This window comes from Loxodonta africana, chromosome 10 (assembly GCF_030014295.1).
Source record: "Loxodonta africana isolate mLoxAfr1 chromosome 10, mLoxAfr1.hap2, whole genome shotgun sequence".
NCBI classification, from domain to species: Eukaryota; Metazoa; Chordata; class Mammalia; order Proboscidea; family Elephantidae; genus Loxodonta; species Loxodonta africana.
This window is the reverse complement of record NC_087351.1, coordinates 5617714-5644479: the sequence shown is the minus strand read 5'-3', so window position 1 is coordinate 5644479 and position 26766 is coordinate 5617714. Positions and strand designations below refer to the sequence as shown.

At 40.1% G+C, this 26766-nt stretch overlaps 1 protein-coding gene across 4 annotated transcripts in view; it reads left to right on the top strand.

Moving 5' to 3' along the window:
• Positions 1-26766, top strand: part of GALK2 (galactokinase 2) — a 223618-nt gene that overhangs the window by 5610 nt on the left and 191242 nt on the right. For all 4 annotated transcript variants that reach the window (XM_064291988.1, XM_064291986.1, XM_064291987.1 and 1 more), the window contains exon 2: positions 20746-20834. In XM_064291988.1, the coding sequence (XP_064148058.1) occupies positions 20746-20834 (89 nt within the window). The remainder of the gene's footprint in view (positions 1-20745; positions 20835-26766) is intronic.

The following is a 26766-nucleotide window of genomic DNA, read 5'->3' as shown; positions in this document are numbered from 1 at the left end:
ACTGGGAGGTATTGTGTTCTTCTCCCCCTTTCCTACATTTAATTGGCCACTAATTCCTGTTGATTTGACTTTCTTCTTTGTATCCACCACTAACGTATCCTCAGCATTTCTGTCTAGGTGTACTACAATAGCCTCCCGTGAGAGCTCTTGCTGCTCTGCTCTCCTACAACCTATCTTCCATACTCTTCTCAGTGAACTTAATCAAATGCAAAACTGATGATATCATTCCATCCTTAAACACACCCACTGCCTCTGTGTTAAGGGCCCCATCCTTCAACATGGTGCATACGATCATTGAAGATCTGGGTTTGATTACCTCCCAGGCTCTTACCCCGCTTTCTCATCTAATTACTAGTAATTTTCTGAGTGTAACAATCTGATCCTTTTCACCCTATTTGCCTGGAATTCTTTGTCTCACCCTACTTTGACATCATCCTTTAAAATTCAACCAAACTGTTGCCTCTTCAGGGAGCCTTCTGTAATGCATTGTTGCTGTTAGTTGCTGTCAAGTTGGCTCAGACTCGAGGTGACCCCTGTACAACAGAACAAGGTGTTGCCGGTGCTGTGCCATCTTCAAGATCGCGGGTGTGCCCTGGTGCTGTGCCATCTTCAAGATCGCGGGTGTGCCCTGGTGCTGTGCCATCTTCAAGATCGCGGGTGTGCCCTGGTGCTGTGCCATCTTCAAGATCGCGGGTGTGCCCTGGTGCTGTGCCGTCTTCAAGATCGCGGGTGTGCTCAATTCGGTTGCAGTGGCTACGGTGTATTTTGAGTGCTTTCCAATCTAAGGGGGCTCATCTCCCAGAACTGTATTGGACAATATCCTGTTATAATCCATAGGATTTTCATTATCTGATTTTCAGAAGTAGATTGCTAGGTCTTTCTTCCTAGTCTGTTTTAATCTAGAAGTTCTCCTAAAACTTGTCTACAGGTGGGTGACTGCTGGTATTTGAAATACCAGTGGCATAGCTTCCAGCATTGTGGCAACAATGCAGATCACCCCAGCAGGACAAACTGACAGATGGGTGATGGCCTCTAATGCACTTTCCCCCTTACGCATTTGTCTACTACCCACGTTCTCTCACCCATTCACCTGTTACCATCAAGTGGATTCCAACTCATAGCAAGTCTATAGGGCGGAGTAGAACTTCCCTGTAGTTGTCCAAGGAGCTGCTGGTGGATTTGAATTGCCAGCCTTTTGGGTAGCAGCAGTCAAGCTCTTAACCACTGCGCCACGGGGGTTCCCATTCTTTGTACTCCGAAAGGGCTGTATTTGTTTGGCACGGCCACTTATTACTTTGTATGGTAATTTTTTTTTTAACCTGTCTTTTTCTTCTGCTGTACTTTTATACTCCTCAAGGCCAGGTACTATCATTAATCTTAACAAACAGAGAACCTAGTGAAGCATAAGGTAATATTTCTTCTTTAAAAAAACAAAACAAAACTTTATTTTGAAATAATTTTAGATTTATGGAAAAGTCAAATAATAGTAAAAAAAAAATTGCTGTATACTGTCTCCCAGATTCCCCAAATGTTAACATTTTACTACATTGCTTTATCATTCTCTCTCAATAAGTTATATGTATTTTTCCTCAATAGTTTGAGATTAAGTTAAAGACATGCTGCTGCTAACCTTAAATACTTGAGTGTGTTTTCTAAAAAAGAGACATTCTCTTAGGGAACCAGAGCGTATTGATCAAAATCAGGAAATTGACTGTATGTGGGTGGTACCTTGGAGCCCTGGTGACTCAGTGGTTAAGAGCTCATGCTGCTAACCAAAAGGATGGCAGTTGGAATCCACCAGCTGCCCCTTGGAAACTATGGGGCAGTTCTTCTCTGACCTATAGGGTTGCTATGAGTCGGAATAGACTAGATGGCAATGGGTTTTGGGTGGTACTTTGGATTTTCCTTTGAACTGGTTATAAAATCTTACTGATTCTCTTATTAATTAATGAGATAAATAAAATCTGTAATACATGTTCATTTTATATCTGAATATGAGTCATGATTATGTTTAAAAATTTTTTTTTCTCCTTTAGTAGACTTTATCTAATATTTCTTCATTATTAGATTCAGGTATTGTAGAATACTACAAAAGTGATTTTGTTTCCTCAGTGTGTCATAAAGGCACATGATGTCTACTTGTCTCATTTAGCAATGATATTAATTAACCTGGATCAGTTTGTTAAGGAGGCATCTGCCTAGTTTTGCCACTGTAAAGTTAGTATTGTCTCTTTTGTCATTAAAACGTATCTTTTGGTGAGGTACTTTGAGAGTGTTAATATCCTCTTTCTTTTTTTTTTTTAATTGTACTTTAGATGAAGGTTTACAGAACAAACTAGTTTCTTATTAAACAGTATGCATATTGTTTTATAACATTGGTTAACAACCCCACGACATGTCAGCACTCTCCCTTCTCAACCTAGTTGTTGTTGTTGTTAGGTGCCCTCGAGTTGGTTCCAACTCACAGCGACCCTATACACAACAGAACGAAACACTGCCTGATCCCATGCCATCCTTACAATCGTTGTTATGCTCGAGCTCATTGTTTTAGCCACTGTGTCAGTCCATCTCCTGGAGGGTCTGCCTCGTTTTTGCTGACCCTTACTTTGCCAAGCATGATGCCCTTCTCCAGGAACTGATTCCTCCTGACAACTTGTCCAAAATATGTAAGATGCAGTCTCGCCATCCTTGCCTCTAAGGAGCATTCTGGCTGTACTTCTTCCAAGACAGAAGTGTTCATTCTTTTGGCAGTCCATGGTATATTCAATATTCTTCGCCAGCACCACAATTCAAAGGCGTCAGTTCTTCTTCTGTCTTCCTAATTCACTGTCCAGCTTTCACATGCATATGATATGATTGAAAATACCATGGCTTGGGTCAGGTGCATCTTAGTCTTCAAGGTGACGTCTTTGCTTTTCAACACTTTAAAGAGGTCCTTTGCAGCAGATTTGCCCAATGCAATGTATCTTTTGATTTCTTGACTGCTGCTTCCGTGGGTTTTGACTGTGGATCCAAGTGAAATGAGATCCTTGACAACTTCAATTTTTTCTCTGTTTATCATAATGATGCTTATTGGTCCAGTTGTGAGGATTTTTGTTTTCTTTATGTTGAAGTGTAATCCATACTGAAGGCTGTGGTTTTTGATCTTCATTAGTAAGTTGGTAGGTTAGTAAGTGCTTTAAGTCCTCTTCACTTTCAGCAAGTAAGGTTGTGTCATCTGCATAATGCAGGTTGTTAATGAGTCTTCCTCCAATCCTGATGCATCAATCTTCTTCATATAGTCCAGCTTCGTGGATTACTTTAAATGGAACACATAAACATCAATATCTTAGGCATTAGTGAGCTCAAATGGACTGGCATTGGCCATTTTGAACTGGACAATCATATAGTCTACTATGCTGGGAATGACAACTTGAAGAGGAATGGTGTTGCATTCATCATCAAAAAGAACATTTCAAAATCTATCCTGAAGTACAACACTGTCAGTGATAGGATAATATCCATACGCCTACAAGGAAGACCAGTTAATATGACTGTTATTCAAATTTACACACCAACCACTAAGGCCAAAGATGAAGAAATTGAAGGTTTTTTTTTTATCAGCTTCTGCAGTCTGAAATTGATCAAACATGCAATCAGGATGCATTGATAGTTACTGGTGATTGGAATGCAAAAGTTGGAAGTGAAAAAGGATCAGTAGTTGGAAAATATGGCCTTGGTGATAGAAACAGTGCTGGAGATCGAATGATAGAATTTTGCAAGACCAACGACTTCTTCATTGCAAATACGTTTTTTCACCAACAGAAATGGCAACTGTACACCTGGAACGTGCCAGATGGAATACACAGGAATCAAATTGACTACATGTGTGGAAAGAGATGATGGAAAAGCTCAACATCATCAGTCAGAACAGGGCCAGGGATCAACTGTGGAACAGACCATCAATTGCTCCTGTGCAAGTTCAAGCTGAAACTGAAAAGAATCAAAGCAAGTCCACGAGAGCCAAAGTATGACCTTGAGTATATCCCACCTGAATTTAGAGACCATCTCAAGAATAGATTTGATGCGTTGAACACTAATGACCAAAGACCAGATGAGTTGTGGAATGACATCAAGGACATCATCCATGAAGAAAGCAAGAGGTCATTGAAAAGACAGGAAAGAAAGAAAAGGCCAAGATGGATGTCAGAGGAGACTCTGAAACTTACTCTTGAGCATCGAGCAGCTAAAGCAAAAGGAAGAAATGATGAAGTAAAAGAACTGAACAGAAGATTTCAAAGGGTGGCTCAAGAAGACAAAGTATAGTATTACAATGACATGTGCAAAGAGCTGGAGATAGAAAATCAAAAGGGAAGACCATGCTTGGCATTTCTCAAGTGGAAAGAACTGAAGAAAAAATTGAAGCCTTGAGTTGCAATAGTGAGGGATTCTACGGGGAAAATATTAAGTGACACAGGAAGTATCAAAAGAAGTGGAAGAAATACACAGAGTCATTACACTAAAAAGAATTAGTCAGTGTTCAACCATTTCAAGAGGTGGCATATGATCAGGAACCGATGGTACTGAAGGAAGAAGTCCAAGCTGTTCTGAAGGCATTGGTGAAAAAGAAGGCTCTAGGAATGGATGGAATATCAATTGAGATGTTTCAACAAACAGATGCAGTGCTGGAGGTGCTTACTTGTCTATGCCGAGAAATATGGAAGACTGCTTCCTAGCCAACTGACTGGAAGAGATCCATATTTATGCCTATTCCCAAGCAAGGTGATCCAACTGAATGTGCAAATTATAGAACAATATTTTATCATTAATATCACATGCAAGCAAAATTTTGCTGAAGATCATTCAAAAACGGCTGCAGCAGTATATTGACAGGGAACTGCCAGAAGTTCAGGCCAGTTTCAGAAGAGGACGTGGAACCAGGGATATCATTGCTGATGTCAGATGGATCCTGGCTGAAAGCAGGGAATATCAGAAGGATTTTTACTTATGTTTTATTGACTGTGCAAAGGTATTTGACTGTGTGGATTGTAATAAATTATGGAGAACATTATGAAGAATGAGAATTCTAGAACACCTAATTGTGCTCCTGAGGAACCTTTACATAAATCATGAGGCAGTTGTTTGGACAGAACAAGGAGGCACTGAGTGGTTTAAAGTCAGGAAAGATGTGCCTCAGGGTTGTATCCTTTCACCATACCTATTCAGTCTCAACCTTGTGTTCCCTATTACCAGCTTTCCTGTCTGCTCCTGCCTTCTAGTCCTTGCCCCTGGGCTGGTGTACCCCTTCAGTCTCGTTTTGTTTTATGGGCCTGTCCAATCTTCGGCTGAAGGGTGAACCTCAGGACTGACTTCAATACTGGGCTGAAAAGGTGTCCAGGGGCCATACTCTCAAGGTTTCTCCAGTCTCTGTCAGGCCAGCAAGTTTGGTCTTTCTTTTTGAGTTAGAGTTTTGTTCTACATTTTTCTCCAGCTCTGTCCAGGACCCTCTATTGTGATCCATGTCACAGCAGTCAGTGGTGATAGCTGGGCACCATCTAGTTGTTCTGGACTCAGTCTGGTAGAGGCCGTGGTGGATATGGTCAGTTAGTCCTTTGGTCTAATCTTTCTCTTGTATCTTTAGTTTTCTTCATTATTCCTTTCCCCTGAAGGGGCGAGACCAGTGGAGTATCCTAGATGGCTGCTCACAGGCTTTGAAGACCCCAGGTGCTACGCGCCAAAGTAGAATGTAGAACATTTTCCTATGTTATGCCAGTTGAGCTAGATGTTCCCAGAGACCACGGACCTCACAGCTCTCAGTCCAGCAACCCTGTTCTTCAGGGAGTTTGGACGTGTCTATGGAGCTTCCATGACCTTTCCTTATACAAGTTGTGCTGGCTTCCCCAGTATTGTGTACTGTCTTACCCTTCACCAAAGTTCCCACTAATCTACTGTCTATTTAGTGCTTTGCCGTCCCAACCTCTCCCCTGCCTCGTAAGCATCAAAGATTGTTTCCTTTTGTGTGTAAACCTTTTCATGAGTTTGTACAGTAGTAGTCTCATACAATATTTGTCCTTTTGTGATTGACTTATTTCACTCAGCATAATGTCCTCCAGATTTATCCATATTATCAGATGCTTCACAGATTCATCATTGTTCTTTATTGTTGCGTCATACTCCATTGTGTGTATGTACCACAGTTTGTCCATTCATCTGTTGATGGGCATCTAGCCTTTTCCATTTTTTTTTGCTATTGTGAACAATGCTGCAATGAACATGGATGTGCATATGTCTATTCATGTGACGACTCTTATTTCACTGGGATTGCTGGACCATATGGTATTTCTTTTATTAGCTTTCTAAGGAAGTGCCATATCGTTTTTCAAAATGCATGTATCATTTTTCAATCCCACCAGCAGTGCATAAGAGTTCAGATCTTCCTGAAACCCCTCCAACATTTGTTTTTTCCTATATTTTGGTTCATGCCAGTAATGCTGGGGTGAGATGGTATCTCACTTTAGTTTTGATTTGCATTTCTCTAATGGCCGGTAATCACAAGGGTTTCCTCCTGTGTCTCCTGGCCACTTGAATGTCTTCTTTGGTGAAGTGTCTGTTCATTTCCATTGCCCATTTTTACATTGGATTATTTGTCTTTTTGTTGTGGAGGTATTGGATTTTCTTGTAGATTTTAGAGATTAGACCTTTGCCTGATTTGTAAGAGCGAAAAGTTTTTTCCCAGTCTGTAGATTCTCTTTTTTCTCATTTGGTGAAGTCTTCTGATGAACGTAAGTGTTTAATTTTTACAAGATCCCAGTTACCTAGCTTATCTTCTGGAGTTTGTGTGTTGTTGGTTCTGGTTTATATCCTGTTAATGCCTGTGTTAGGACCTCTAGTGTTTTTCTTCTATGAACTTCATAGTTTTTGGCTTTATATTTAGGTCTTTGATCCATTTTGAATTAGTTTTTGTACATGGTGTGAGGTATGGGTTCTGTTTCATTTTTTTTCCACATAGACATCCAGTTTTGCCAGCACCATTTGTTAAAAAGACTGTCTTTTCCGCATTGATGGACTTTGGGCCCTTGTTAAAGATCTGGTGGCCATAGGTGGATGAATTTATATCTGGATTCTCAATTCTGTTCCACCGGTCAGTGTGTCTTTTGCTGTACAAGTACCAGGCTGTTTTGACTACCGTAGCTGTATAGTAGATTCTGAGGTCAGGTAGTGTGAGTCCACCTACTGTATTCTTCTTTACTTATCCAGAGCTTCTTTCCTTTCCATATAAAATTAATGATAAGTTTTTCCATTTCTTCAAGGATTTGCATCGGGCTTGCATTGTATTTGTAAATCATTTTGGGTAGAATTGTCATTTTCACAATGTTGAGTCTACCTATCCATGTGCATGGTATGTTTTTCCATTTATGCAGATCTCTTTTGGTTTCTTGTAGTAGTGTTTTGTAGTTTTCTTTGTATAGGTCCTTTCCATCCCTGGTTAGATTTATTCGTAAGTATTTTATTTTTTGAGGGGCTATTATAAATGGTATTGTTTTTGTGATTTTCTTTTCATCGTTCTATTTATTGGTATATAAGAATCCAACTGATTTTTTTATGTTTGTCTTGTATCATGCTACTCTACTGAATATTTCTATTAGTTCCAGTAGTTTTCTCGTGGAGGCTTTTGGGTTTTCTATGTACAGTATCATATCATCCACAAATAGGGACAGTTTTACTTCTTCATTACTGATTTGGATGCCCTTTATTTATTTTTCTTGCCTTTCTGCTCTAGGTAGGACTTTCAGCACAATGTTAAATAGGAGTGGTGATAAAGGGTATCCTTGTCTTGTTCCTGTTCTCCAGGAGAATGTTTTCAGCCTCTCTCCATTAAGAATGATGTTGGCATTGGTTTTGCATAGATGCCCATCATTATATTGAGAAATTTCCCTTGTATATCTATTTTAAACCTGTTGCCATTGAGTCAATTCTGACTCATAGTGATCCTGTAGGACAGAGTAGAACTACCCCTTAGAGCTTCCAAGGAGTGCCTGGTGGATTTGAACTGCTGATCTTTTGTTTAGGAGCCGAAGCACTTAAGCACTATGCCACCAGAGTTTCCATACCTATTTTATTGAGAGTTTTTATCAGGAATGGGTGTTGAACTTTGTTGAATGCCTTTTCTGCATCAATTGAGGTGATCGTGTGATTCTTTTCTTTCCTTTTTTTTATGTGGTGGATTACATTGATTGATTTTAATGTTAAACCATCCTTGCATACCTGGTATGAATCCCACTTGGTTGTGGTGTATTATTTTTTTGATATGATGCTGAATTCTGTTGGCTAGAATTTTGTTGAAAATATTTGCATCTATATTCATGAGAGAGATTGGTAATTTTCTTTTTTTGTTGTGTCTTTACCTGGTTTCAGTATCAAGGTTATGTTGGCATCATAGAATGAATTTGGAAATATTCCTTTTTCATGTTATGAAATAGTTTGAGTATTAGTTGTGTAAGGTCTTCTCTGAATGTTTGGTAGAATTCTCCAGTGAAGCCATCTAGGCCAGGGCTTTTTTTTTGTTAGGAGTTTTTTTTTTTTTTTTTAAATTACCTTTTCAATTTCTTCTCTTGTTACAGGTATGATCAGATTTTCAACATCATTTTGTATTAGTTTGTGTAGGTAGTGCGTTTCTAGAAATTTGTCTAGTTCCTCTATGTTTTCAAATTTGTTGGAGTATGGTTTTTCATAATACTCTGTCATGATCGTTTTTATTTCAGTTGGGTCTGTTTTAATGTCTCCCATTTCATTTCTTATTTGGGTTATTTGTGCTCTCTCCTGTTTTTCTTTTGTCAGTTCAGTCAGCGGTTTGTTGATCTTTTTGATCCTTTCAAAGAACCAACTCTTGGGTTTGTTGATTCTTTCTATTGCTTTTCTCTTCTCTATTTCATTTATTTCTGCTCTGATTTTTATTACTTCCTTTCTTCTGGTGGCTGTGGGCTTCTTTTTCTGTTCACTTTCAATTTGTTCAAGATGTGTAGCTAATGTTTTGATTTTTTCCATTTCGTCATTTTTGATGTGAGCATGTATTGCTATAAATTGACTTCTGAAGACTGCCTTTGCTGTGTCCCAAAGGTTTTTTTGTATGTTGTGTTTTCATTATTGTTTGATTCTAGGAATTTTTGATTCCATCTCTGGTTTCTTCTGTTACCCAGTGGTTTTTAAGCAAGGCATCATTCAGTTCCATGTAATTGATTTTTTGTCCTTGTTCTTCCTGTTGTTAATTTCCACTTGGATGGCACTGTGGTCAGAGAAGATACTTTGTATTATCTCAGTGTTTTGGATTTTGTTGAGGGTTGCTCCGTGGTGTAAGATGTGATCTATTCTGGAGAATGTTCCATGTGCTTTGGAAAAGAATGTGTACTTCGCAGCTGTTGGGTGGAGTGTTCTATATATGTCTACGAGGTCAAGTTGGGTGATTGTACCCTTTAGCTCTTCTGTATCTTTGTTGAGTTTCTTTCTAGATGTTCTGCCCTTTACTGAGAGTGATGTGCTGAAGCCTTCTACTATTATTGTGGAACTGTCAATTTCTGTTTTCAGTGCTGTTAGAGTTTGTTTTATGTATTTTGGAGCCCTGTCATTGGGTGTGTAGATGTTTATTTATGGTTAAGTCTTCATGACGGATCGTCCCTTTAATCATTATATAGTGCCTTTCCTTGTCTTTGATGGTCGATTTTGTTTTAAAATCTATTTTATCTGAGATTAGTATTGACATTCCTGCTCTTTTTTGGTAGTCATTTGCTTGATATATATTTTTTCCATCCTTTGATTTTTAATAAATTTACATCTTTTTTCCTAAGGTGTATCTCTTGTAGATAGCAGATTGATGGATCCTGTTTTTTTATCCATTCTTTGTCTCCTTATGGGTGCATTTAGGCCATTTACATTCAGTGTAATTATTGTTAGGTGTGAGTTTATTGCTGTCATTTTGTAGCGGTTTTTTATGTGGTGCTGACATTTTCTTTGCTCTTCTTACTCTCCTGTGCTGAATTCCTTTTGTTTGTAGGTTTCTTTTGTTTTCGTAGATTTTGTTTTTATTGAGACTTTGTTTTTCTTCTTTACTTTGATGAGTAGATTTGTTAATTTTATTTGTGGTTACCTTGAAATTTATCCTTATCTTTTTAGATTTGAACCAGTATATTATTACCTGGTATTGCCTTGCCTTCCTTTCCATTGGATAGTTCTATACCTGCACTGTTTTTCCCTCTTTTATTTTTCTGCTGTTGTTGTCATTTACTGATTAACCTCTCTGGTTCCCTGTTGTAATTCTTTTGGTTTTGGATAGTCCTTGAGAGTTCATTTCCTAGGTTGGTGTCTGGTGGTACAATCTTGTGTCCCAGATTCAGGTTGTGGTCTCATGTCGTTTGTTCTCAGACTGAAGGACTCCCTTTAATAATTCTTGTAAGCTTGGTTTAGTTCTTACATATTCTCTTAATTTCTGCTCACCTGAAAATGTTCTAATTTTACCACCATATTTGAATAAGAGTTTTGCAGGATATACTATTCTTGGTTGGCAGTTTTTTTCCTTCAAGGTTTTATGTATGTCATCCCATTGTCTTCTTGACTGCATGGTTTTTGCTTTATAATCAGAGTTTAGCCTTACTGTTTCTCCTCTGTATGTGACCTTTCGTTTTTCTTGAGCTGCTCTCAGGACTTTTTCTTTGTCTCTGGTTTTAGCAAGTGTGATTATGATATTCCTTTGTGATTTTCTTTTGGGGTCTATCCTATATGGGATTCATTGAGCTTCTTGGATATCAGCTTTGCATCTTTCATGACATTAGGGAACTTTTCTGTCAGCAGTTCTTTAATGATCCTCTCTGTGTTTTCTGTTTTCTCCCTCTGTTCTGGAATGCTGATCGCTCACAAATTTTTGCTTTTGATTGTATCTGACATAATTCTCAGGGTTTCTTCATTTTCCTTCATTCTTTTTTTTTTTTTTTTTTTGAATTTTTCCTCAAACAGAGTTATATCCAAGTATTTGTCTTCAGTTTCGCTGACCCTGTCTTCCATCATTTCAAACCTGCTCCTCAGCCCTTCTATGACACTGTCCATTTGGGAAATCGTGATGTTTATCTTTTAGATTTCTAATTGTTGTTTTTGTATGATTTCTAGTTGTGAGTTTGTTTTGGCATTTTGCTCTTGTATTGTTTTCCAAAATTTTTCCATTTTTTGGTCTGCATTTTCCATGAATTTGTCAATTTTTTCCTCATTTTTATCAGTTTTTTGCTTCAACTCTTGGATATCTCTAAATAAATAATAAAAAAAAATATATATATAAGAGGTCTGAATTCCCTGTCAGGTAGTTTTAGTGCCTTTTGTTCTACTGGAAAGTCATCTGGTGTTTTATTTTGGATGCCTACTGGAACCATCCTGTCCTGTTTTCTTTTTATGTTTTGATATTGTCTGCTGTCTTCAGGGCATTCAATAGGTATTTTCTTTGTTTATTGATTGTAGATCTGTTTGTTCCATCCTGCTTTTTTGTTTCATTTTGTTATTTCTGAGCAGGCTGGCTGTGTGTTCTTTTTTGTTTTCTCATCTGTGGTTATGATACTTTTCACCTCCTTGTTTAATGGTCAGGGCTAGTAACTGAGATATGTTGCAGCAGAGCAGGTCCAGCTGAAGGGGAGGGGCTGGGAAGCGTTGTTGTGCTATGCACTAGTGCCTGTCAGTTTGTTGTACTGTGGGGGCTTGCATGTTGCTGTGATGCTGGAAGCTATGCCACTGGTAATCAGATACCAGCAGGGTCACCCACGGAGGACAGGTTTCAGCTGAGCTTCCAGACTAAGACAGACTCGGAAGAAGGACCCGGCAGTCTACTTCTGAAAAGCATTAGCCAGTGAAAACGTTATGAATAGCAGCAGAACATTGCCTGGTATAGTGCTTGAAGATGAGCCCCCCAGGTTGGAAAGCACTCAAACAATGACTGGGGAAGAGCTGCCTCCTCAAAGTAGAGTTGACTTTAATGACGTAGGTGGAGTAGAGCTTTCGGGATCTTCGTTCGCTGATGTGGCACGACTCAAAATGAGAAGAAACAGCTGCAAACATCCATTAATAATTGGAACCTGGAATGTACGAAGTATGAATCTAGGAAAATTGGAAATTGTCAAAAATATAATGGAACACAGAAACATCGATATCCTAGGCATTAGTGAGCTGAAATGGACTGGTATTGGCCATTTTGAATTGGATAATCATATAGTCTACTATGCCAGGAACGACAACTTGAAGAGGAATGGTGTTGCATTCATTGTCAAAAAGAACGTTTCAAGATCTATCCCGAAGTACAACATTGTCAGTGATGGGATAATATCCATACGCGTACAAGGAAGACCAGATAATATGACTGTTATTCAAATTTATGCACCAATCACTAAGGCCAAAGATGAAGAAATTGAAGGTTTTTTTTTTTTTTTTTTAATCAGCTTCTGCAGTCTGAAATTGATCAAGCATGCAATCAAGATGCATTGATAGTTACTGGTGATTGGAATGCAAAAGTTGGAAGTGAAGAAGGATCAGTAGTTGGAAAATATGGCCTTGGTGATAGAAACAATGCCGGAGATTGAATGATAGGATTTTGCAAGACCAACGACGTCTTCATTGCAAATACCTTCTTTCACCAACATAAACAGTGACTATACACATGGCTCTCGCCAGATGGAACACAAAGAAATCAAATTGACCACATCTGTGGGAAGAGACGATGGAAAAGCTCAATATAATCAGTCAGAACAAGGCCAGGGGCCGACTGTGGAACAGACCATCAATTGCTCATATGCAAGTTCAAGCTGAAACTGAAGAAAATCAGAGCAAGTTCATGAGAGCCAAAATATGAACTTGAGTACATCCACCTGAATTTAGAGACCATCTGAAGAATAGATTTGACACATTGAACACTAGTGACCGAAGACCAGACGAGTTGTGGAATGACATCAAGGACATCATCCATGAAGAAATCAAGAGGTCATTGAAAAGACAGGAAAGAAAGAAAAAACCAAGAAGGATGTCAGAGGAGACTCTAAAACTTACTCTTGAGCATCGAGCAGCTAAAGCAAAAGGAAGAATTAATGAAGCAAAAGAACTGAACAGAAGATTTCAAAGGGCATCTCAAGAAGTCAAAGTAAAGTATAATGACATGTGCAAAGAGCTGGAGATGGAAAACCAAAAGGGAAGAACACGCTCAGCATTTCTCAATCTGAAAGAACTGAAGAAAAATTCAAGCCTCGAGTTGCAATAGTGAAGGATTCTATGCGCAAAATATTAAACAATGCAGGAAGCATCAAAAGAAGATGGAAGGAATACACAGAGTCATTATACCAAAAAGAATTAGTTGATGTTCAACTGTTTCAAGAGGTGGCATGTGATCAGGAACCGATGGTACTGAAGGAAGAAGCCCAAGCTGCTCGGAAGGCACTGGCAAAAAACAAACCAAAAAACCCACTGCTGTTGAGTCGATTCTGACTCACAGCGACCCTATAGGATAGAGTAGAACTGCCCCGTACAGTTTCCAAGGAGTGCCTGGTGTATTTGAACTGCCAACCTTTTGGTTAGCAGCCGTAGGACTTAACCACTATGCCACCAGGGATGGAATTGATGGAATATTGAGATGTTTCAACAAACAGATGCAGCACTGGAGGTGCTCACTCATATGTGCCAAGAAATATGGAAGACAGCTTCCTGGCCAACTGACCAGAAGAGATCCATATTTATGCCTATTCCCAAGAAAGGTGATCCAATCGAATGTGGAAATTATAGAATAATATCATTAATATCACACGCAAGCAAAATTTTGCTGAAGATCTTTCAAAAGTGGCTGTAGTAGTATATTGACAGGGAACTGCCAGAAATTCAGGCCAGTTTCAGAAGAGGATGTGGAACCAGGGATATCATTGCTGATGTCAGATGAATCCTGGCTGAAAGCAGAGAATACGAGAGGGTTGTTGACCTGTGTTTTATTAACTACACAAAGGCGTTTAACTGTGTGGATCTTAAGAAATTATGGATAACACTGGGAAGAATGGGAATTCCAGAACACTTAATTGTGCTCATGAGGAACCTTTACATAGATCAAGAGACAGTTGTTCGGACAGAACCAACCAGGGGATACTGATTGGTTTAAAGTCAGGAAAGGTGTGCGTCAGGGTTTATCCTTTCACCATACCTATTCAATCTGTATGCTGGGCAAATAATACGAGAAGGTGGTCTGTATGAAGGAGAACGGAGCGTCAGGATTGGAGGAAGACTCATTAACAACCTGTGTTATGCAGATGACACAACCTTGCTTGCTGAAAGTGGAGAGGACTTGAAGCACTTACTAAGGAAGATCAAAGACCACAGCCTTCAGTATGGATTGCACCTCAACATAAAGAAAACAAAAATCTTCACAACTGGACCAATGACCAATATCATGATAAACGGACGGAGAAAAGATTGAAGTTGTCAAGGATTTCATTTTACTTGGATCCACAATCAACACCCATGGAAGCAGCAGTCAAGAAATCAAAAGATGCATTTCATTGGGGAAACCTGCTGCAAAGGACCTCTTTAAAGTGTTGAAGAGCAAAGAGGTCACCTTGAAGACTAAGGTGCACCTGACCTGAGCCATGGTATTTTCAATCGCATCATATGCGTGTGAAGTCTGGACAATGAATAAGGAAGACCGAAGAAGAATTGACTCCTTTGAATTGTGGTGTTGGCGAAGAATATTGAATATACAATGGACTGCCAAAAGAATGAACAAATCTGTCTTAGAAGTACAACCAGAATGCTCCTCAGAAGCAAGGATGGCGAGACTGCATCTTACATACTTTGGACATGTTGTCAGGAGGAATCAGTCCCTGGAGAAGGACATCATGCTTGGCAGATTACAGGGTTAGTGGAAAAGAGGAAGACCATCAATGAGGTGGATTGACATAGTGGCTGCAATAATGAGCTCAAGCATAGCAACGATTGTAAGGATGGTTCAGGACCGGGCAGTTTTTCGTTCTGTTGTGCATAGGGTCGCTATGAGTTGGAACCAACTCGACGGCACCTAACAACAACAACAACAACTTGTGCTGACAGGGCATGGCAGGAATCAGTGCTGGGCCAGCTCCGGTAGGCCGTGCCTGTGCCGCTCGATTGTGTGATGTTCTGCGATGGTGCAGGCAGGCAGGAAAGAGGGGGGAGGTTGTGATGTGTGGAGCTAGTATGGTTATGGGAAAGAGGAGATAGAGGGGAGAGAAACAGGAGGCAAAGATAAAGAGTGCTAAGGGAGCTTGTCATTGGAGTGGAGAGATGAGAAACCAATAAATGGAGAAAAACAAAAAGAAAAAGGGATAAAGAAAAAAATAGTAACTCAATAAAAATTTGGAGTAATAGAAAGAAAGGAAAAGGCCCGAGGGGTCTCACTGGTGTAGCTATGAGACTGGGGAAGTGGCTCCCAGTCTACCCAGTATATCCTGGCTAGAGGGGGTATAGATGTCATGCAGCACCAGGTATTCAGGAGACAGGAAAAGAAGGTATGGTATAGAGAGGTGAACTGAGAAATGAAGAAATACAGAAGGAAAAAAGATAAAAAAAAAAAGAGAGAAAAGAGAGAGAGAGGGAGAGGGAGAGGGAGGGAGGGAGAGAGAGAAGGAGGGAGAGAGAGAGGGAGGGAGAGGTGGGGAGAGAGGGAGGGAAGGAGAGAGAGAGGGAGGGGAGGGGGAGGGGGAGGGAGAGAGAGGGAGAGGGAGAGAGAGGGAGAGGGAGAGAGAGGGGGAGGGAGAGGGAGAGAGAGGGGGAGGGAGGGAGAGAGGGAGGGATAGAGAGAGAGAGAGAGAAAGAAAGAAAGATGCTCCTAGAGATCCCACCAATGCAGCTGCAGAGACTGGGGAAGTGTCTTCGAAGCCATGCAGTGCAGCTGGGTAGAAGGGCCTCCTAAGCTGCAAAAAGAAAAAAACAGAGGAAAACAATACAAAGCAAAAAAAAAAAAAAAGCCACAAGGATCCCATGAGCATGGTGTTGTGGGCCATGTGAATGGTTTCCCAGGTGAGTGGCACTTCACAGCCTTTGAGGAAGAAGCAAAGATGGCACACGGAGCCAGACGTTTACGAGAAAAGAGTGGGAGGTTGTTGGAGGCACGGAAGTAACCAAAAGAAATGGAAAAAAGCAGCATCAGCAACAGAAAAATGACACTCAGGGAGCCAGCCAGTGTGGGCAGGGTGAATCCAAGTGGCCGAGGGCCGAAGCGATTGCCTTCTGGCTAAGAGACTGTGGCCTGCGGGAAGCAGAGGAGACCTAGGGGTCGGGGGAGGAAGGGTTGGGGTTACTGAGTGCTCTGTCTCCTGCTGGGAACTTCCCGGAGCTGCTTTCCAGTACTCCTTGTCTGCCGATTTCCAGTGTGGCTGGGGCGAACTAAAGCCACACAAACACTGCACTTCCTGGCAGGCTGAGCTACCACTGCCAGCCAGGAAGCGTGGAGTTAGAGCAGTGGGGAGCGGATGGAGTGTGGGAAAGGGTGTATCGCTGGCTATCGGTTCTGTCTCGTGCTGAGAGCGCCGTGAAGGTGCTTTCCTGTGCTCCCTGTCCACTGATCTCCGACAGGATTCCGAGATGGCTAATCCACGCTGTGTTAGCCCATAGGGGCCCTCTGCACGTACCTCTTCTTGCTCTCTGTTCTCTGTCAGTTTCTTATTCCATTCAGTGCCTGGCTGAGTTCTTTATCTCTTCATTTGACAGTTTGTGTTCCAGGATTGGTTTTTGTCTCCGTTTTACTTAGGTTTTTGGGCCTTCGATGTGGAGGAATGGCCTGGTGCTTCTCTCTATGGCACCATGTTGGCTGGAAGTCAATATCCTGTTTCTTACCAAACTTTCATTTACTAATTTTAGCAATCATTGATTACTCTTGCCTGATCAGTTATTACTATGATGGCCACCAAATGGTGGTTTTCTAATTCTGTCAGACCTTTTGCATTTATTAGTTGGGATTCTGCTCTAAGGAAGCATTTTTCATTTTCCTTCATTTATTTATATCAGTATCGACTTAGAGATTCTTATTTTATTCTGTGGATTATAATCTATTACCATTATTATTTTTAATTTTGATACTCAAATTGTTCCAGATGTGGGCAGTGGGGGCCTCCTCAGACAGTGTCCTGTGTCCATCTGACCTGTCACTTCCTTAGTTTCCGGCACCGCATGATATTCCAGGTTCATATTGTCCTTTTTCTCCTCAGCTCTAGAGTCAGCCATTTCTTTAAGGATCTCGCATTTCTGGGTACTAGGTATGCTCATTGCTGCTGGGATGTTCATGTGTCTAGGCTTCTCTGTAGAAACAATGCTTTGCTTTTGTGTGAAGAACTTTGAAATTTTGAGATGCCTAATTGGGGAGATTCATTTGGGGGAGATTTCAGAATTAAAATTAAGCACTCCATTCAGAAATTAAACTGGGAGTTTTTCTTCTACAGTCCTGATAGCCATTAAACCTGTTGCTATTGAGTTGATTTCAACTCATAGCAACCCTATGGGGCAGGGTAGAACTGCCCCATAGGGTTTCCAAGGAGTGGCTGGTGATTTCAAACTGCCAATCTTTTGGTTAGCAACTGAGTTCTTAGTCACTGTGCCACCAGGGCTCCCGATAACTATTAAAACCAACAAACCAAATCCATCACCATCAAGTCGATTCCTACTCATATAGACCCTATGGAACAAAGTACAACTGTCCCATAGGATTTCCAAGGAGCAGCTGGTAGATTTGAACTGCAGACCTTCTGGTTAGCAGCCCTATCTCTTAACCATTACACCACCAGCGTTCCTGGTAATGTCTAACCCACTGCCGTCAACTTGATTCTGATTCATAGTGACCGTATAAGACAGAGTAGAACTGCCCTGTATAGTTTCCAAGGAGTGCTTAGTGGATTCAAACTGCCAGCCTTTTGGTTAGCAGCCATAGCGCTTAACCACTGTGCCAGCAGGGTTTCCTGATAATCTCTAGGCTTCTGTTAAAGTTGCTGTTTGAAAAACAAGGCTCAATCGTATTTGTTATATTAAGAATGTTCCTGTAGCTAGCCTTAGAAAAAGCTTCATCGAGTTGTTAAATTAGAGCCTATCAGTAAACATAAAGAGCCCTAGTGCTGTAGTGATTAAGAGCTACAGCTGCTACCCGAAAGTCAGCAGTTCTAATCCACCAGCTGTTCCCTGGTAAGCCTTATAGGGCAGTTCTACTCTGTCCTAGAGGGTTGCTATGGATTGGAATCAACTCAATGGTAATGGTTTTTTGGCTTTATAGATAAACACCTTGTTTTAACTACCTTAAAGAAGTTTGTCAGCAAGCGCCTAGACACTATCTCATCTCTCAGCTAAATAAGCAGAATTTATTTACACTTTCCTAACTAAAGGTCATTTCTGTATCCAAAGATTTTAATTAAGTTGGCCCAGCTGCAATTATATCACTAACTTCCTTGTCACTAAACTTTCATGTCAAAATCGTATATACTTTTCATTTAAGAAATATTGCATTAGTTAAAATGTATCAAGTATGAGAGATTTGTGTTAGACTAGGAACAGATGTAAAGAAAGTTTCACAGATAATTGCCACCCTGGTAAATTTCACCTCCTTTCCTGCCATTGCTTTGATATGAAGTTGTTATCTGTACCCACTCTGCTTCTTAAATACCTCTGTGTTTTGCTTATAATGCAGCCAAGCTGAATGCATGCTCTTCTGAGGTTCATTCCTTCAATAAACATGGAATTGGAGTGCTGGTCCAGCGACTCCACAAAGGCACTTCTAACAGTATTCTGCAAATCACTTGATAACAATTTCTAGAAACTCTTCCTTGTTCTTTTTTCCATAGTTTCCTAGCACAGCCAGTCCCTGGATTTCGAATGAATTCCATTCCTAAATCTATCTTTAAGTGGAATTTGTACCTAAATCATAACAGTTAGGTACAGTGGTATCTAATCTGCAGGCCCGCCATGCAGAGCGGAGCTCCAGTGCTTGAGGCACTGGACAGTGGGGCTGGCCCTTTCCGAGGTCCAAGGGAGGTGGGTGTATGTGACTCTCTGCTCATTGCTTGGGGCCGCGGCTGGGTGGACTCTGTCGCAGCAGACGCCGGCCGCCAGCAGGCACCTGCACACGTGGGAGAAACAGGGCTGGTCCTGGGAACCTGGGCCCCCAAACACCGAGTCATTTTTTTCCTGATAGGCTTCATGGGGCTTGGTTGGTAACTACAGGTTGTTACATAAATTGGACATTCATAACCCCGGGGACTGCCTGTACTTCATTTTGTAAATATACCATAACTTACTCAAATATTCTTCTATATAAGAGCACTTAGGTTGTTTCCAATATTTTACAATAATAAACAATTCTGCAATGCATATGTTTTTCATATTATTGGAGGTATATCTTCAGGGTAAGTTCTTTGATTTAGCATTGCTGGGTCAAAATAAATGCATATGTGTATTAATTAGATATTGCCAAATTCTCCTCTAAAAATGTCGTAGCAATTTGCAATCCCAACAGCAATGTACGAAGCAGCCTGTTTCCGCGGAACCTCACCAACAGAATGTGTTGTCATATTTTTAAATTTCACCAATCTGACAGTATATCAGTATAATTTTAATTTGGGTTTCTATAGTTATAAGTAGAAACCCTAGTGGCATAGTGGTTAGGAGCTACGGATGCTAACTAAAAGTCAGCAGTTCAAATCCAACAGCTGCTCCTTGGAAACCCTATGGGGCAGTTCTACTCTGCCCTATAGGGTCGCTATGAGTCGGAATCGACTCGACGGCACTGGGTTTGGTTTGGTTTGGGTCTGGAATAACTTAGGGCATATGTGGGCTATCTGGAGTTTCCTGCTTGGATAGAATTCCCTTGTGAAAATATCTGGGCTTGATGCCTATCTGTAGGGTGGTTCTTTGACAACTTTGTCTATTTTTAAAGCTGTGTTTTCCTAGGAAATGCTCCATTTACTCTAGGATTTCTGTTGTGGTCATCCAGTAGTCCCAGGATAAACCCCCACCCAAAAATTTGGCTCTCATGTTGAGACTGATGTTGCCACACACACACCAAGAGGCTCTGACGAGATTTGTTACTGACATCACGAGGCTTTCTGGGGAGAGCAGGGTGGGCCTCCCAAGCTGGTCCAAAAATGGCATCAAAGAGCCAGGAAAGGAGATTGGCTTGGGCTTTTTATGGTGGCTGAAGGAACTGAAGAAAAATTTTAAGCCTCCAGTTGAAATATTGAAAGATTTTATAGGGAACATATTGAATGATGCAGGAAGCATCAAAAGAAGATGGAGGGAATACACAGAGTCACCGTACCAAAAAGAATTAGTTGACTTTCAACCATTTCAGGAGGTAAAATATGATAATTTTTATGAGGTCCTATTTATTATTTTGTCTTTTGCTGTTTTTGCTTTTATTATTATTCTAGATAATCCATTGTTAAAAGGTGGGCCTGACAGTGTTGTCCCTGCTTTTTCTTCTAAAATTTTATGGTTTCAGTTTGCACATATTTGGGCCCCCAACCCATTTTGAATTTGGTTTTGTGTATGATGGGAGGCATGGCTTGGCTATATTCTTGTGTTGTTTAGGATGCTAATATATTGTTCTGGGGCTTTCAAGGAAGTGTCAGAAGGTTTTGCTTTTATTTTTTAGGAAGAATTAATGACAGCTAGTTTTTAGTATATGAAATATATGTGTGTATATCTTATGAATTCTCTGTTAACTGATATTCTGAAATATTCTGCTCTTGTTTTCAGATTGCTGAAGCTGAAAGAGATGTTTAACTCTAAATTTGGATCCATTCCCAAGTTTTATGTTCGAGCTCCAGGAAGAGTCAACATAATAGGTATTTCAAAAGTTCCTTCTTTTAATTTTCTTCTTTTTTTATGATCTGGATTTATGTTAATGTATTTCTTTCTTAATTTTTCCCGGGAGCACTAGAAAAGTAGAATATTTCACACATTTGTACTAATAGCAAGATGTGCTTTTTGCATAAAGAACACATTTTTATCATTCCCAATTCATGTTATTAATGTTAATTTTGTTCAATCATTTTTTTTAATCTATAAATTTGTTGCAGTCTGGTTGTTAATATTATTTTTCTAGGAAATGAAAATCTTTATGTGTGCTGAAGGATAAATTTTTAGAATGTGGTGAGTAATTTTGATGATTTTAGGTTAGAAGTACACTTTGTGTTGGAAGTACATCAAGAAATCACAACTTCTTTGCTTTTAATGTGTGATTCAGATTTTGGGGTCTTCTAGATCTGTTTATCTTTTCTTCTGTTTCTTTTGTGAAGTACTTTGATTTTTGCTATCATTTGGTAGCAAATAGCACAACCTTTTAGAAAACTTGTGTATTATCTTTTCATTGTGTCCATATATAAAATAATTAATATAGCTGAAATTGGATTGCATATAATTTTTAATCTGCTTTTTCATTTAATACATCATAAATATTTTCCAAGTTTCTTCATAGTATTCATGATTACTATTTTAATATCTTCATAATAGTTTAATGAGTTGATATTCTATAATTTACTTAACAGTTTCCTTTCATTGTACATGAAGTTATTTCCAGTTTTTGGCTATTATAGGCAATAATTTTTTTCCTATGATTATAGGGTTTATTACGGAAGTAAGAGGTTACAATTCAGGCTCAGGAATGCTCAGGATACAATTCTTCTATCTGAGCAGCCTCTTCTCAGCTGTGCCTGTAGGCCCGCCTCTCTGTGGCCCATTGGACTCTGCCTTGGTTGGGTACACTTTTGGCCCCTCAGCCTCTGCCTTGCTTGGGCAAGTGTTACAAAGCTTTTTTAGCTCTGCTGCTAAGTGCCCAGAGGCACCCCACTCCACTAGTAAGCCCTGGCCCGAAGGCATTCAGCTCCAGCTCCTTGGCAAACCTAGCTCCACGAAGTGCTTGGGGGCACCCTACTCTGACAACAAGCCTTCTGCCTGAAGGCGCTCAGCTTTCTCACTCCGTGGGCCCAGGAAGCCCATCACGCTGTCTCCTACCTCTGCTGCTGCTGTTTCTGTGCCACCATATCTTGCCGTCTTTGATGTTACAGCTCTTACTTGGTCTCCTGGTTCCCGGAGCTTTTCAGTGCGGGGTTCCCAGGTCCAAAGGTTGCGCTCCAGTCCTGGATCCTGCTGGTGGTGAGATCCTCCCCGCCTGCCTCTCGGATGGCTCATTTTAAGCCTACCAGGATGTTAGAACTGACCAGTGCCTTTATTGAGATTCCATATACCTTATTTACATAGTCCCAGTCAATCATTGTGTGTGAATCACAAAGACCATGGCTAGAAGGGCTGTATCAAGCAATTCATTGCACTGCAGTCCACTCGCAGCTCTTCTAGCCATTGGCCTTTTTTCACTTGAAGGATTAACTTCTCCCGCCCAATCATTTCACCAGTCCAAAACAATTGTTGTTAACAACTAGTCCTTCAATAGGGCAAAAGAGTAAGGGTGAAGTTAATCAGGTACCAGCCATTTCCATCTGCTGCTGGTGTTCATCTGATCTGGTCAGGTTCTCCAAAAGCCATCTCGCTTCACCCTTCCTGATGTCTGATAAAATTTAACTGAGAGAAGATTATGCCCGTTCCCTGAGCCTTGTGAAGTGTCAGTATAGCAAAAGATTCAAGGACTTTGGGTTGGACCACTGTACTCGAGTCCAGCAGTGCCTTCCCCTTAGTCTACTCTTTGACAATTACTTCTACAATTACAGTTTTTACAATCACATCGCAGCCAATAAACGAGAGACCAAGGTGGGAGAGTGGAAAGGTGCCTTTATTTCATTGCACAAGGAAGGGCACAGTTGGGACTGCTGCTGCCAAGACTGCTCAGCAGTGTTGGAGGGAAGGTTATTTATTTTTTTTGAAATAATTTTTATTGTGCTTTAAGTGAAAGTTTACAAATCAGGTCAGTCTATCACATATAAGCTTATATACACCTTACTACATACTCCCATTTACTCTACGCCTAATGAGTCAGCCTGCTCCCTCCTTCCAGTCTCTCCTTTCGTGACCGTTTTGTCGGTTTCTAACCCTCTCTACCCTCCCATCTCCCCTCCAGACAGGAGATGCCAATACAGTCTCAGGTGTCCACCTGATACAAGTAGCTCACTCTTCATCAGCATCTCTCTCCAACCCATTGTCCAGTCCCTTCGATGTCTAATGAGTAGTCTTCGGGAATGGTTCCTGTCCTAGGCCAACAGAAGGTTTGGGGACCATGACCACCGGGATTCTTCTAGTCTCAGTCAGACCATTAAATCTGGTCTTTTTATGAGAATTTGGGGTCTGCATCCCACTGTTCTCCTGCTCCCTCAGGAGTTCTCTGTTGTGCTCCCTGTCAGGGCAGTCATCAGTTGTGGCCGGACACCATCTAGTTCTTCTGGTCTCAGGATGATGTAAGTCTCTAGTTCATGTGGCCCTTTCTGTCTTAGGCTCATAGTTATTGTGTGACCTTGGTGTTCTTCATTCTGCTTTGCTTCAGGTGGGTTGAGACCAATTGATGCATCTTAGATGGCCACTTGTTAGCATTTAAGACCCCAGACGCCACAGTTCAAAGTGGGATGCAGAATGTTTTCATAATAGAGTTTATTATGCCAATTGGCTTAGAAGTCCCTTTAAGCCATAGTCCCCAAAGCCCCGCCCTTGCTCCACTGACCTTCGAAGCATTCAGTTTATCCCGGAAACTTCTTTGCTTTTGGTCCAGTCCAGTTGAGCTGACCTTCCCTGTATTGAGTATTGTCCTTCCCTTTACCTAAAGTAGTTCTTATCTACTAACTAATCAGTAAATAACCCTCTCCCACCCTCCCTCTCTCCCCCCCTCTTAACCACAAAAGAATGTGTTCTTCTCAGTTTATACTATTTCTCAAGAACTTATAATAGTGGTCTTATACAGTATTTGTCCTTTTGCATCTGACTATTTTCACTCAGCATAATGCCTTCCAGGTTCCTCCATGTTATGAAATGTTTCACAGATTCGTCACTGTTCTTTAACGATGCGTAGTATTCCATTGTGTGAATATACCATAATTTATTTAACCATTCATCTATTGATGGACACCTTGGTTGCTTCCAGCTTTTTGCTATTGTAAACAGTGCTGCAATAAACATGGGTGTGCATATAACTGTTCATGTAAAGGCTCTTGTTTCTCTAGGGTATATTCCGAGGAGTGGGATTTCTGGGTTGTATGGTAGTTCTCTTTCTAACTTTTTAAGAAAACGCCAGATAGATTTCCAAAGTGGTTGTACCATTTTACATTCCCACCAGCAGTGTATAAGAGTTCCAATCTCTCCGCAGCCCCTCCAACATTTATTATTTTCTGTCTTTTGGATTAATGCCAGCCTTGTTGGAGTGAGATGGAATCTCATCGTAGCTTTAATTTACATTTCTGTAATGGCTAAAAATATATATATATATATATATATTTTTAATGGCTAATGATCGAGAGCATTTTCTCATGTGTCTGTTAGCCGCCTGAATATCTTCTTTAGTGAAGTGCATGTTCATATCCTTTGCCCACTTTTTGATTGGGTTGTTTGTCTTTTTGTGGTTGAGTTTTAACGGAATCATATAGATTTTAGAGATCAGGCGCTGGTCAGCGATGTCATAGCTGAAAATTTTTTCCCAATCCGTAGGTGGTCTTTTTACTCTTTTGGTGAAGTCTTTAGATGAGCATAGGTGTTTGATTTTTAGGAGCTCCCAGTTATCTGGTTTCTCTTCGTCATTTTTGGTAATGTTTTGTATTCTGTTTATGCCTTGTATTAGGGCTCCTAACGTTGTCCCTATTTTTTCTTCCATGATCTTTATCGTTTTAGTCTTTATGTTTAGGTCTTTGATCCACTTGGAGTTAGTTTTTGTGCATGGCGTGAGGTATGGGTCCTGTTTCATTTTTTTGCAAATGGATATCCAGTTATGCCAGCACCATTTGTTAAAAAGACTATCTTTTCCCCAATTAACTGACACTGGGCCTTTGTCAAATATCAGCTGCTCATATGTGGATGGATTTATATCTGGGTTCTCAATTCTGTTCCATTGGTCTATGTGCCTGTTGTTGTACCAGTACCAGGATGTTTTGACTGCTGTGGCTGTATAATATGTTCTAAAATCAGGTAGAGTGAGGCCTCCCACTTTCTTCTTTTTTTTCAGTAATGCTTTACTTATCCGGGGCTTCTTTACCTTCCATACGAAGTTGATGATTTGTTTCTCCGTTACTTTAAAAACTGTCACTGGAGTTTGGATAGGAAGTGCATTGTATGTATAGATGGCTTTTGGTAGAATAGACAGTTTTACTATGTTAAGTCTTCCTATCCATGAATAAGGTATGTTTTTCCACTTATGTAGGTCCCTTTTAGTTTCTTGCACTAGTACTTTGTAATTTTTTTTGTATAGGTCTTTTACATCTTTGGTAAGATTTATTTCTAAGTATTTTATCTTCTTGGGGGCTACTGTGAATGGTATTGATTTGGTGATTTCCTCTTCGATGTTCTTTTTGTTGATATAGAGGAATCCAAGTGATTTTTGTATGTTTATCTCGTAACCTGAGACTCCGCCAAACTCTTCTATTAGTTTCAGTAGTTTTCTGGAGGATTCCTTAGGGTTTTCTGTGTATAAGATCATGTCATCTGCAAACAGAGATACTTTTACTTCTTCCTTGCCAATCTGGATGCCCTTTATTTCTTTGTCTAGCCTAATTGCTCTGGCTAGAACCTCTAGCACAATGTTGAATAAGAGTGGTGATAAAGGGCATCCTTGTCTGGTTCCCGTTCTCAAGGGAAATGCTTTCAGGCTCTCTCCATTTAGAATGATGTTGGCTGTTGGCCTTGTATAGATGCCCTTTATTATGTTGAGGAATTTTCCTTCAATTCCTATTTTGGTGAGAGTTTTTATCATAAATGGGTGTTGGACTTTGTCAAATGCCTTTTCTGCATCAATTGATAAGATCATGTGGTTTTTGTCTTTTGTTTTATTTATATGGTGGATTACATTAATGGTTTTTCTAATACTAAACCAGCCTTGCATAAAAAAAAAAGTGGTGGATTATTTTTTTGATATGTTGTTGAATTCTATGGGCTAGAATTTTGTGGAGGATTTTTGCATCTATGTTCATGAGGGTTATAGGTCTGTAATTTTCTTTTTTTGTTGTGTCTTTACCTGGTTTTGGTATCAGGGATATGGTGGCTTCATAGAATGAGTTAGGTAGTATTCCATCCTTTTCTATGCTTTGAAATACCTTTAGTAGTAGTGGTGTTAACTCTTCTCTGAAAGTTTGGTAGAACTCTGCAGTGAAGCTGTCCAGGCCAGGGCTTTTTTTTTGTTGGGAGTTTTTCGATTACCTTTTCAATCTCTTTTTTTGTTATGGGTCTATTTAGTTGTTCTACTTCTGATTGTGTTAGTTTAGGTAGGTAGTGTTTTTCTAGGAATTCATCCATTTTTTTAGGTTTGCAAATTTGTTAGAGTACAATTTTTTGTAATAATCTGATATGATTCTTTTAATTTCATTTGGGTCTGTTGTGATATGGCCCATCTTGTCTCTTATTCGGGTTAGTTGTTTCCTTTCCTGTATTTCTTTAGTAATTCTGGCCAATAGTTTATCAATTTTGTTAATTTTTTCAAAGAACCAGCTTTTGGCTTTGTTAATTCTTTCAATTGTTTTTCTGTTCTCTAGTTCATTTAGTTCAGCTCTAATTTTTATTATTTGTTTTCTTCTGGTGCCTGATGGATTCTTTTGTTGCTCACTTTCTATTTGTTCAAGTTGTCGGGACAGTTCTCTG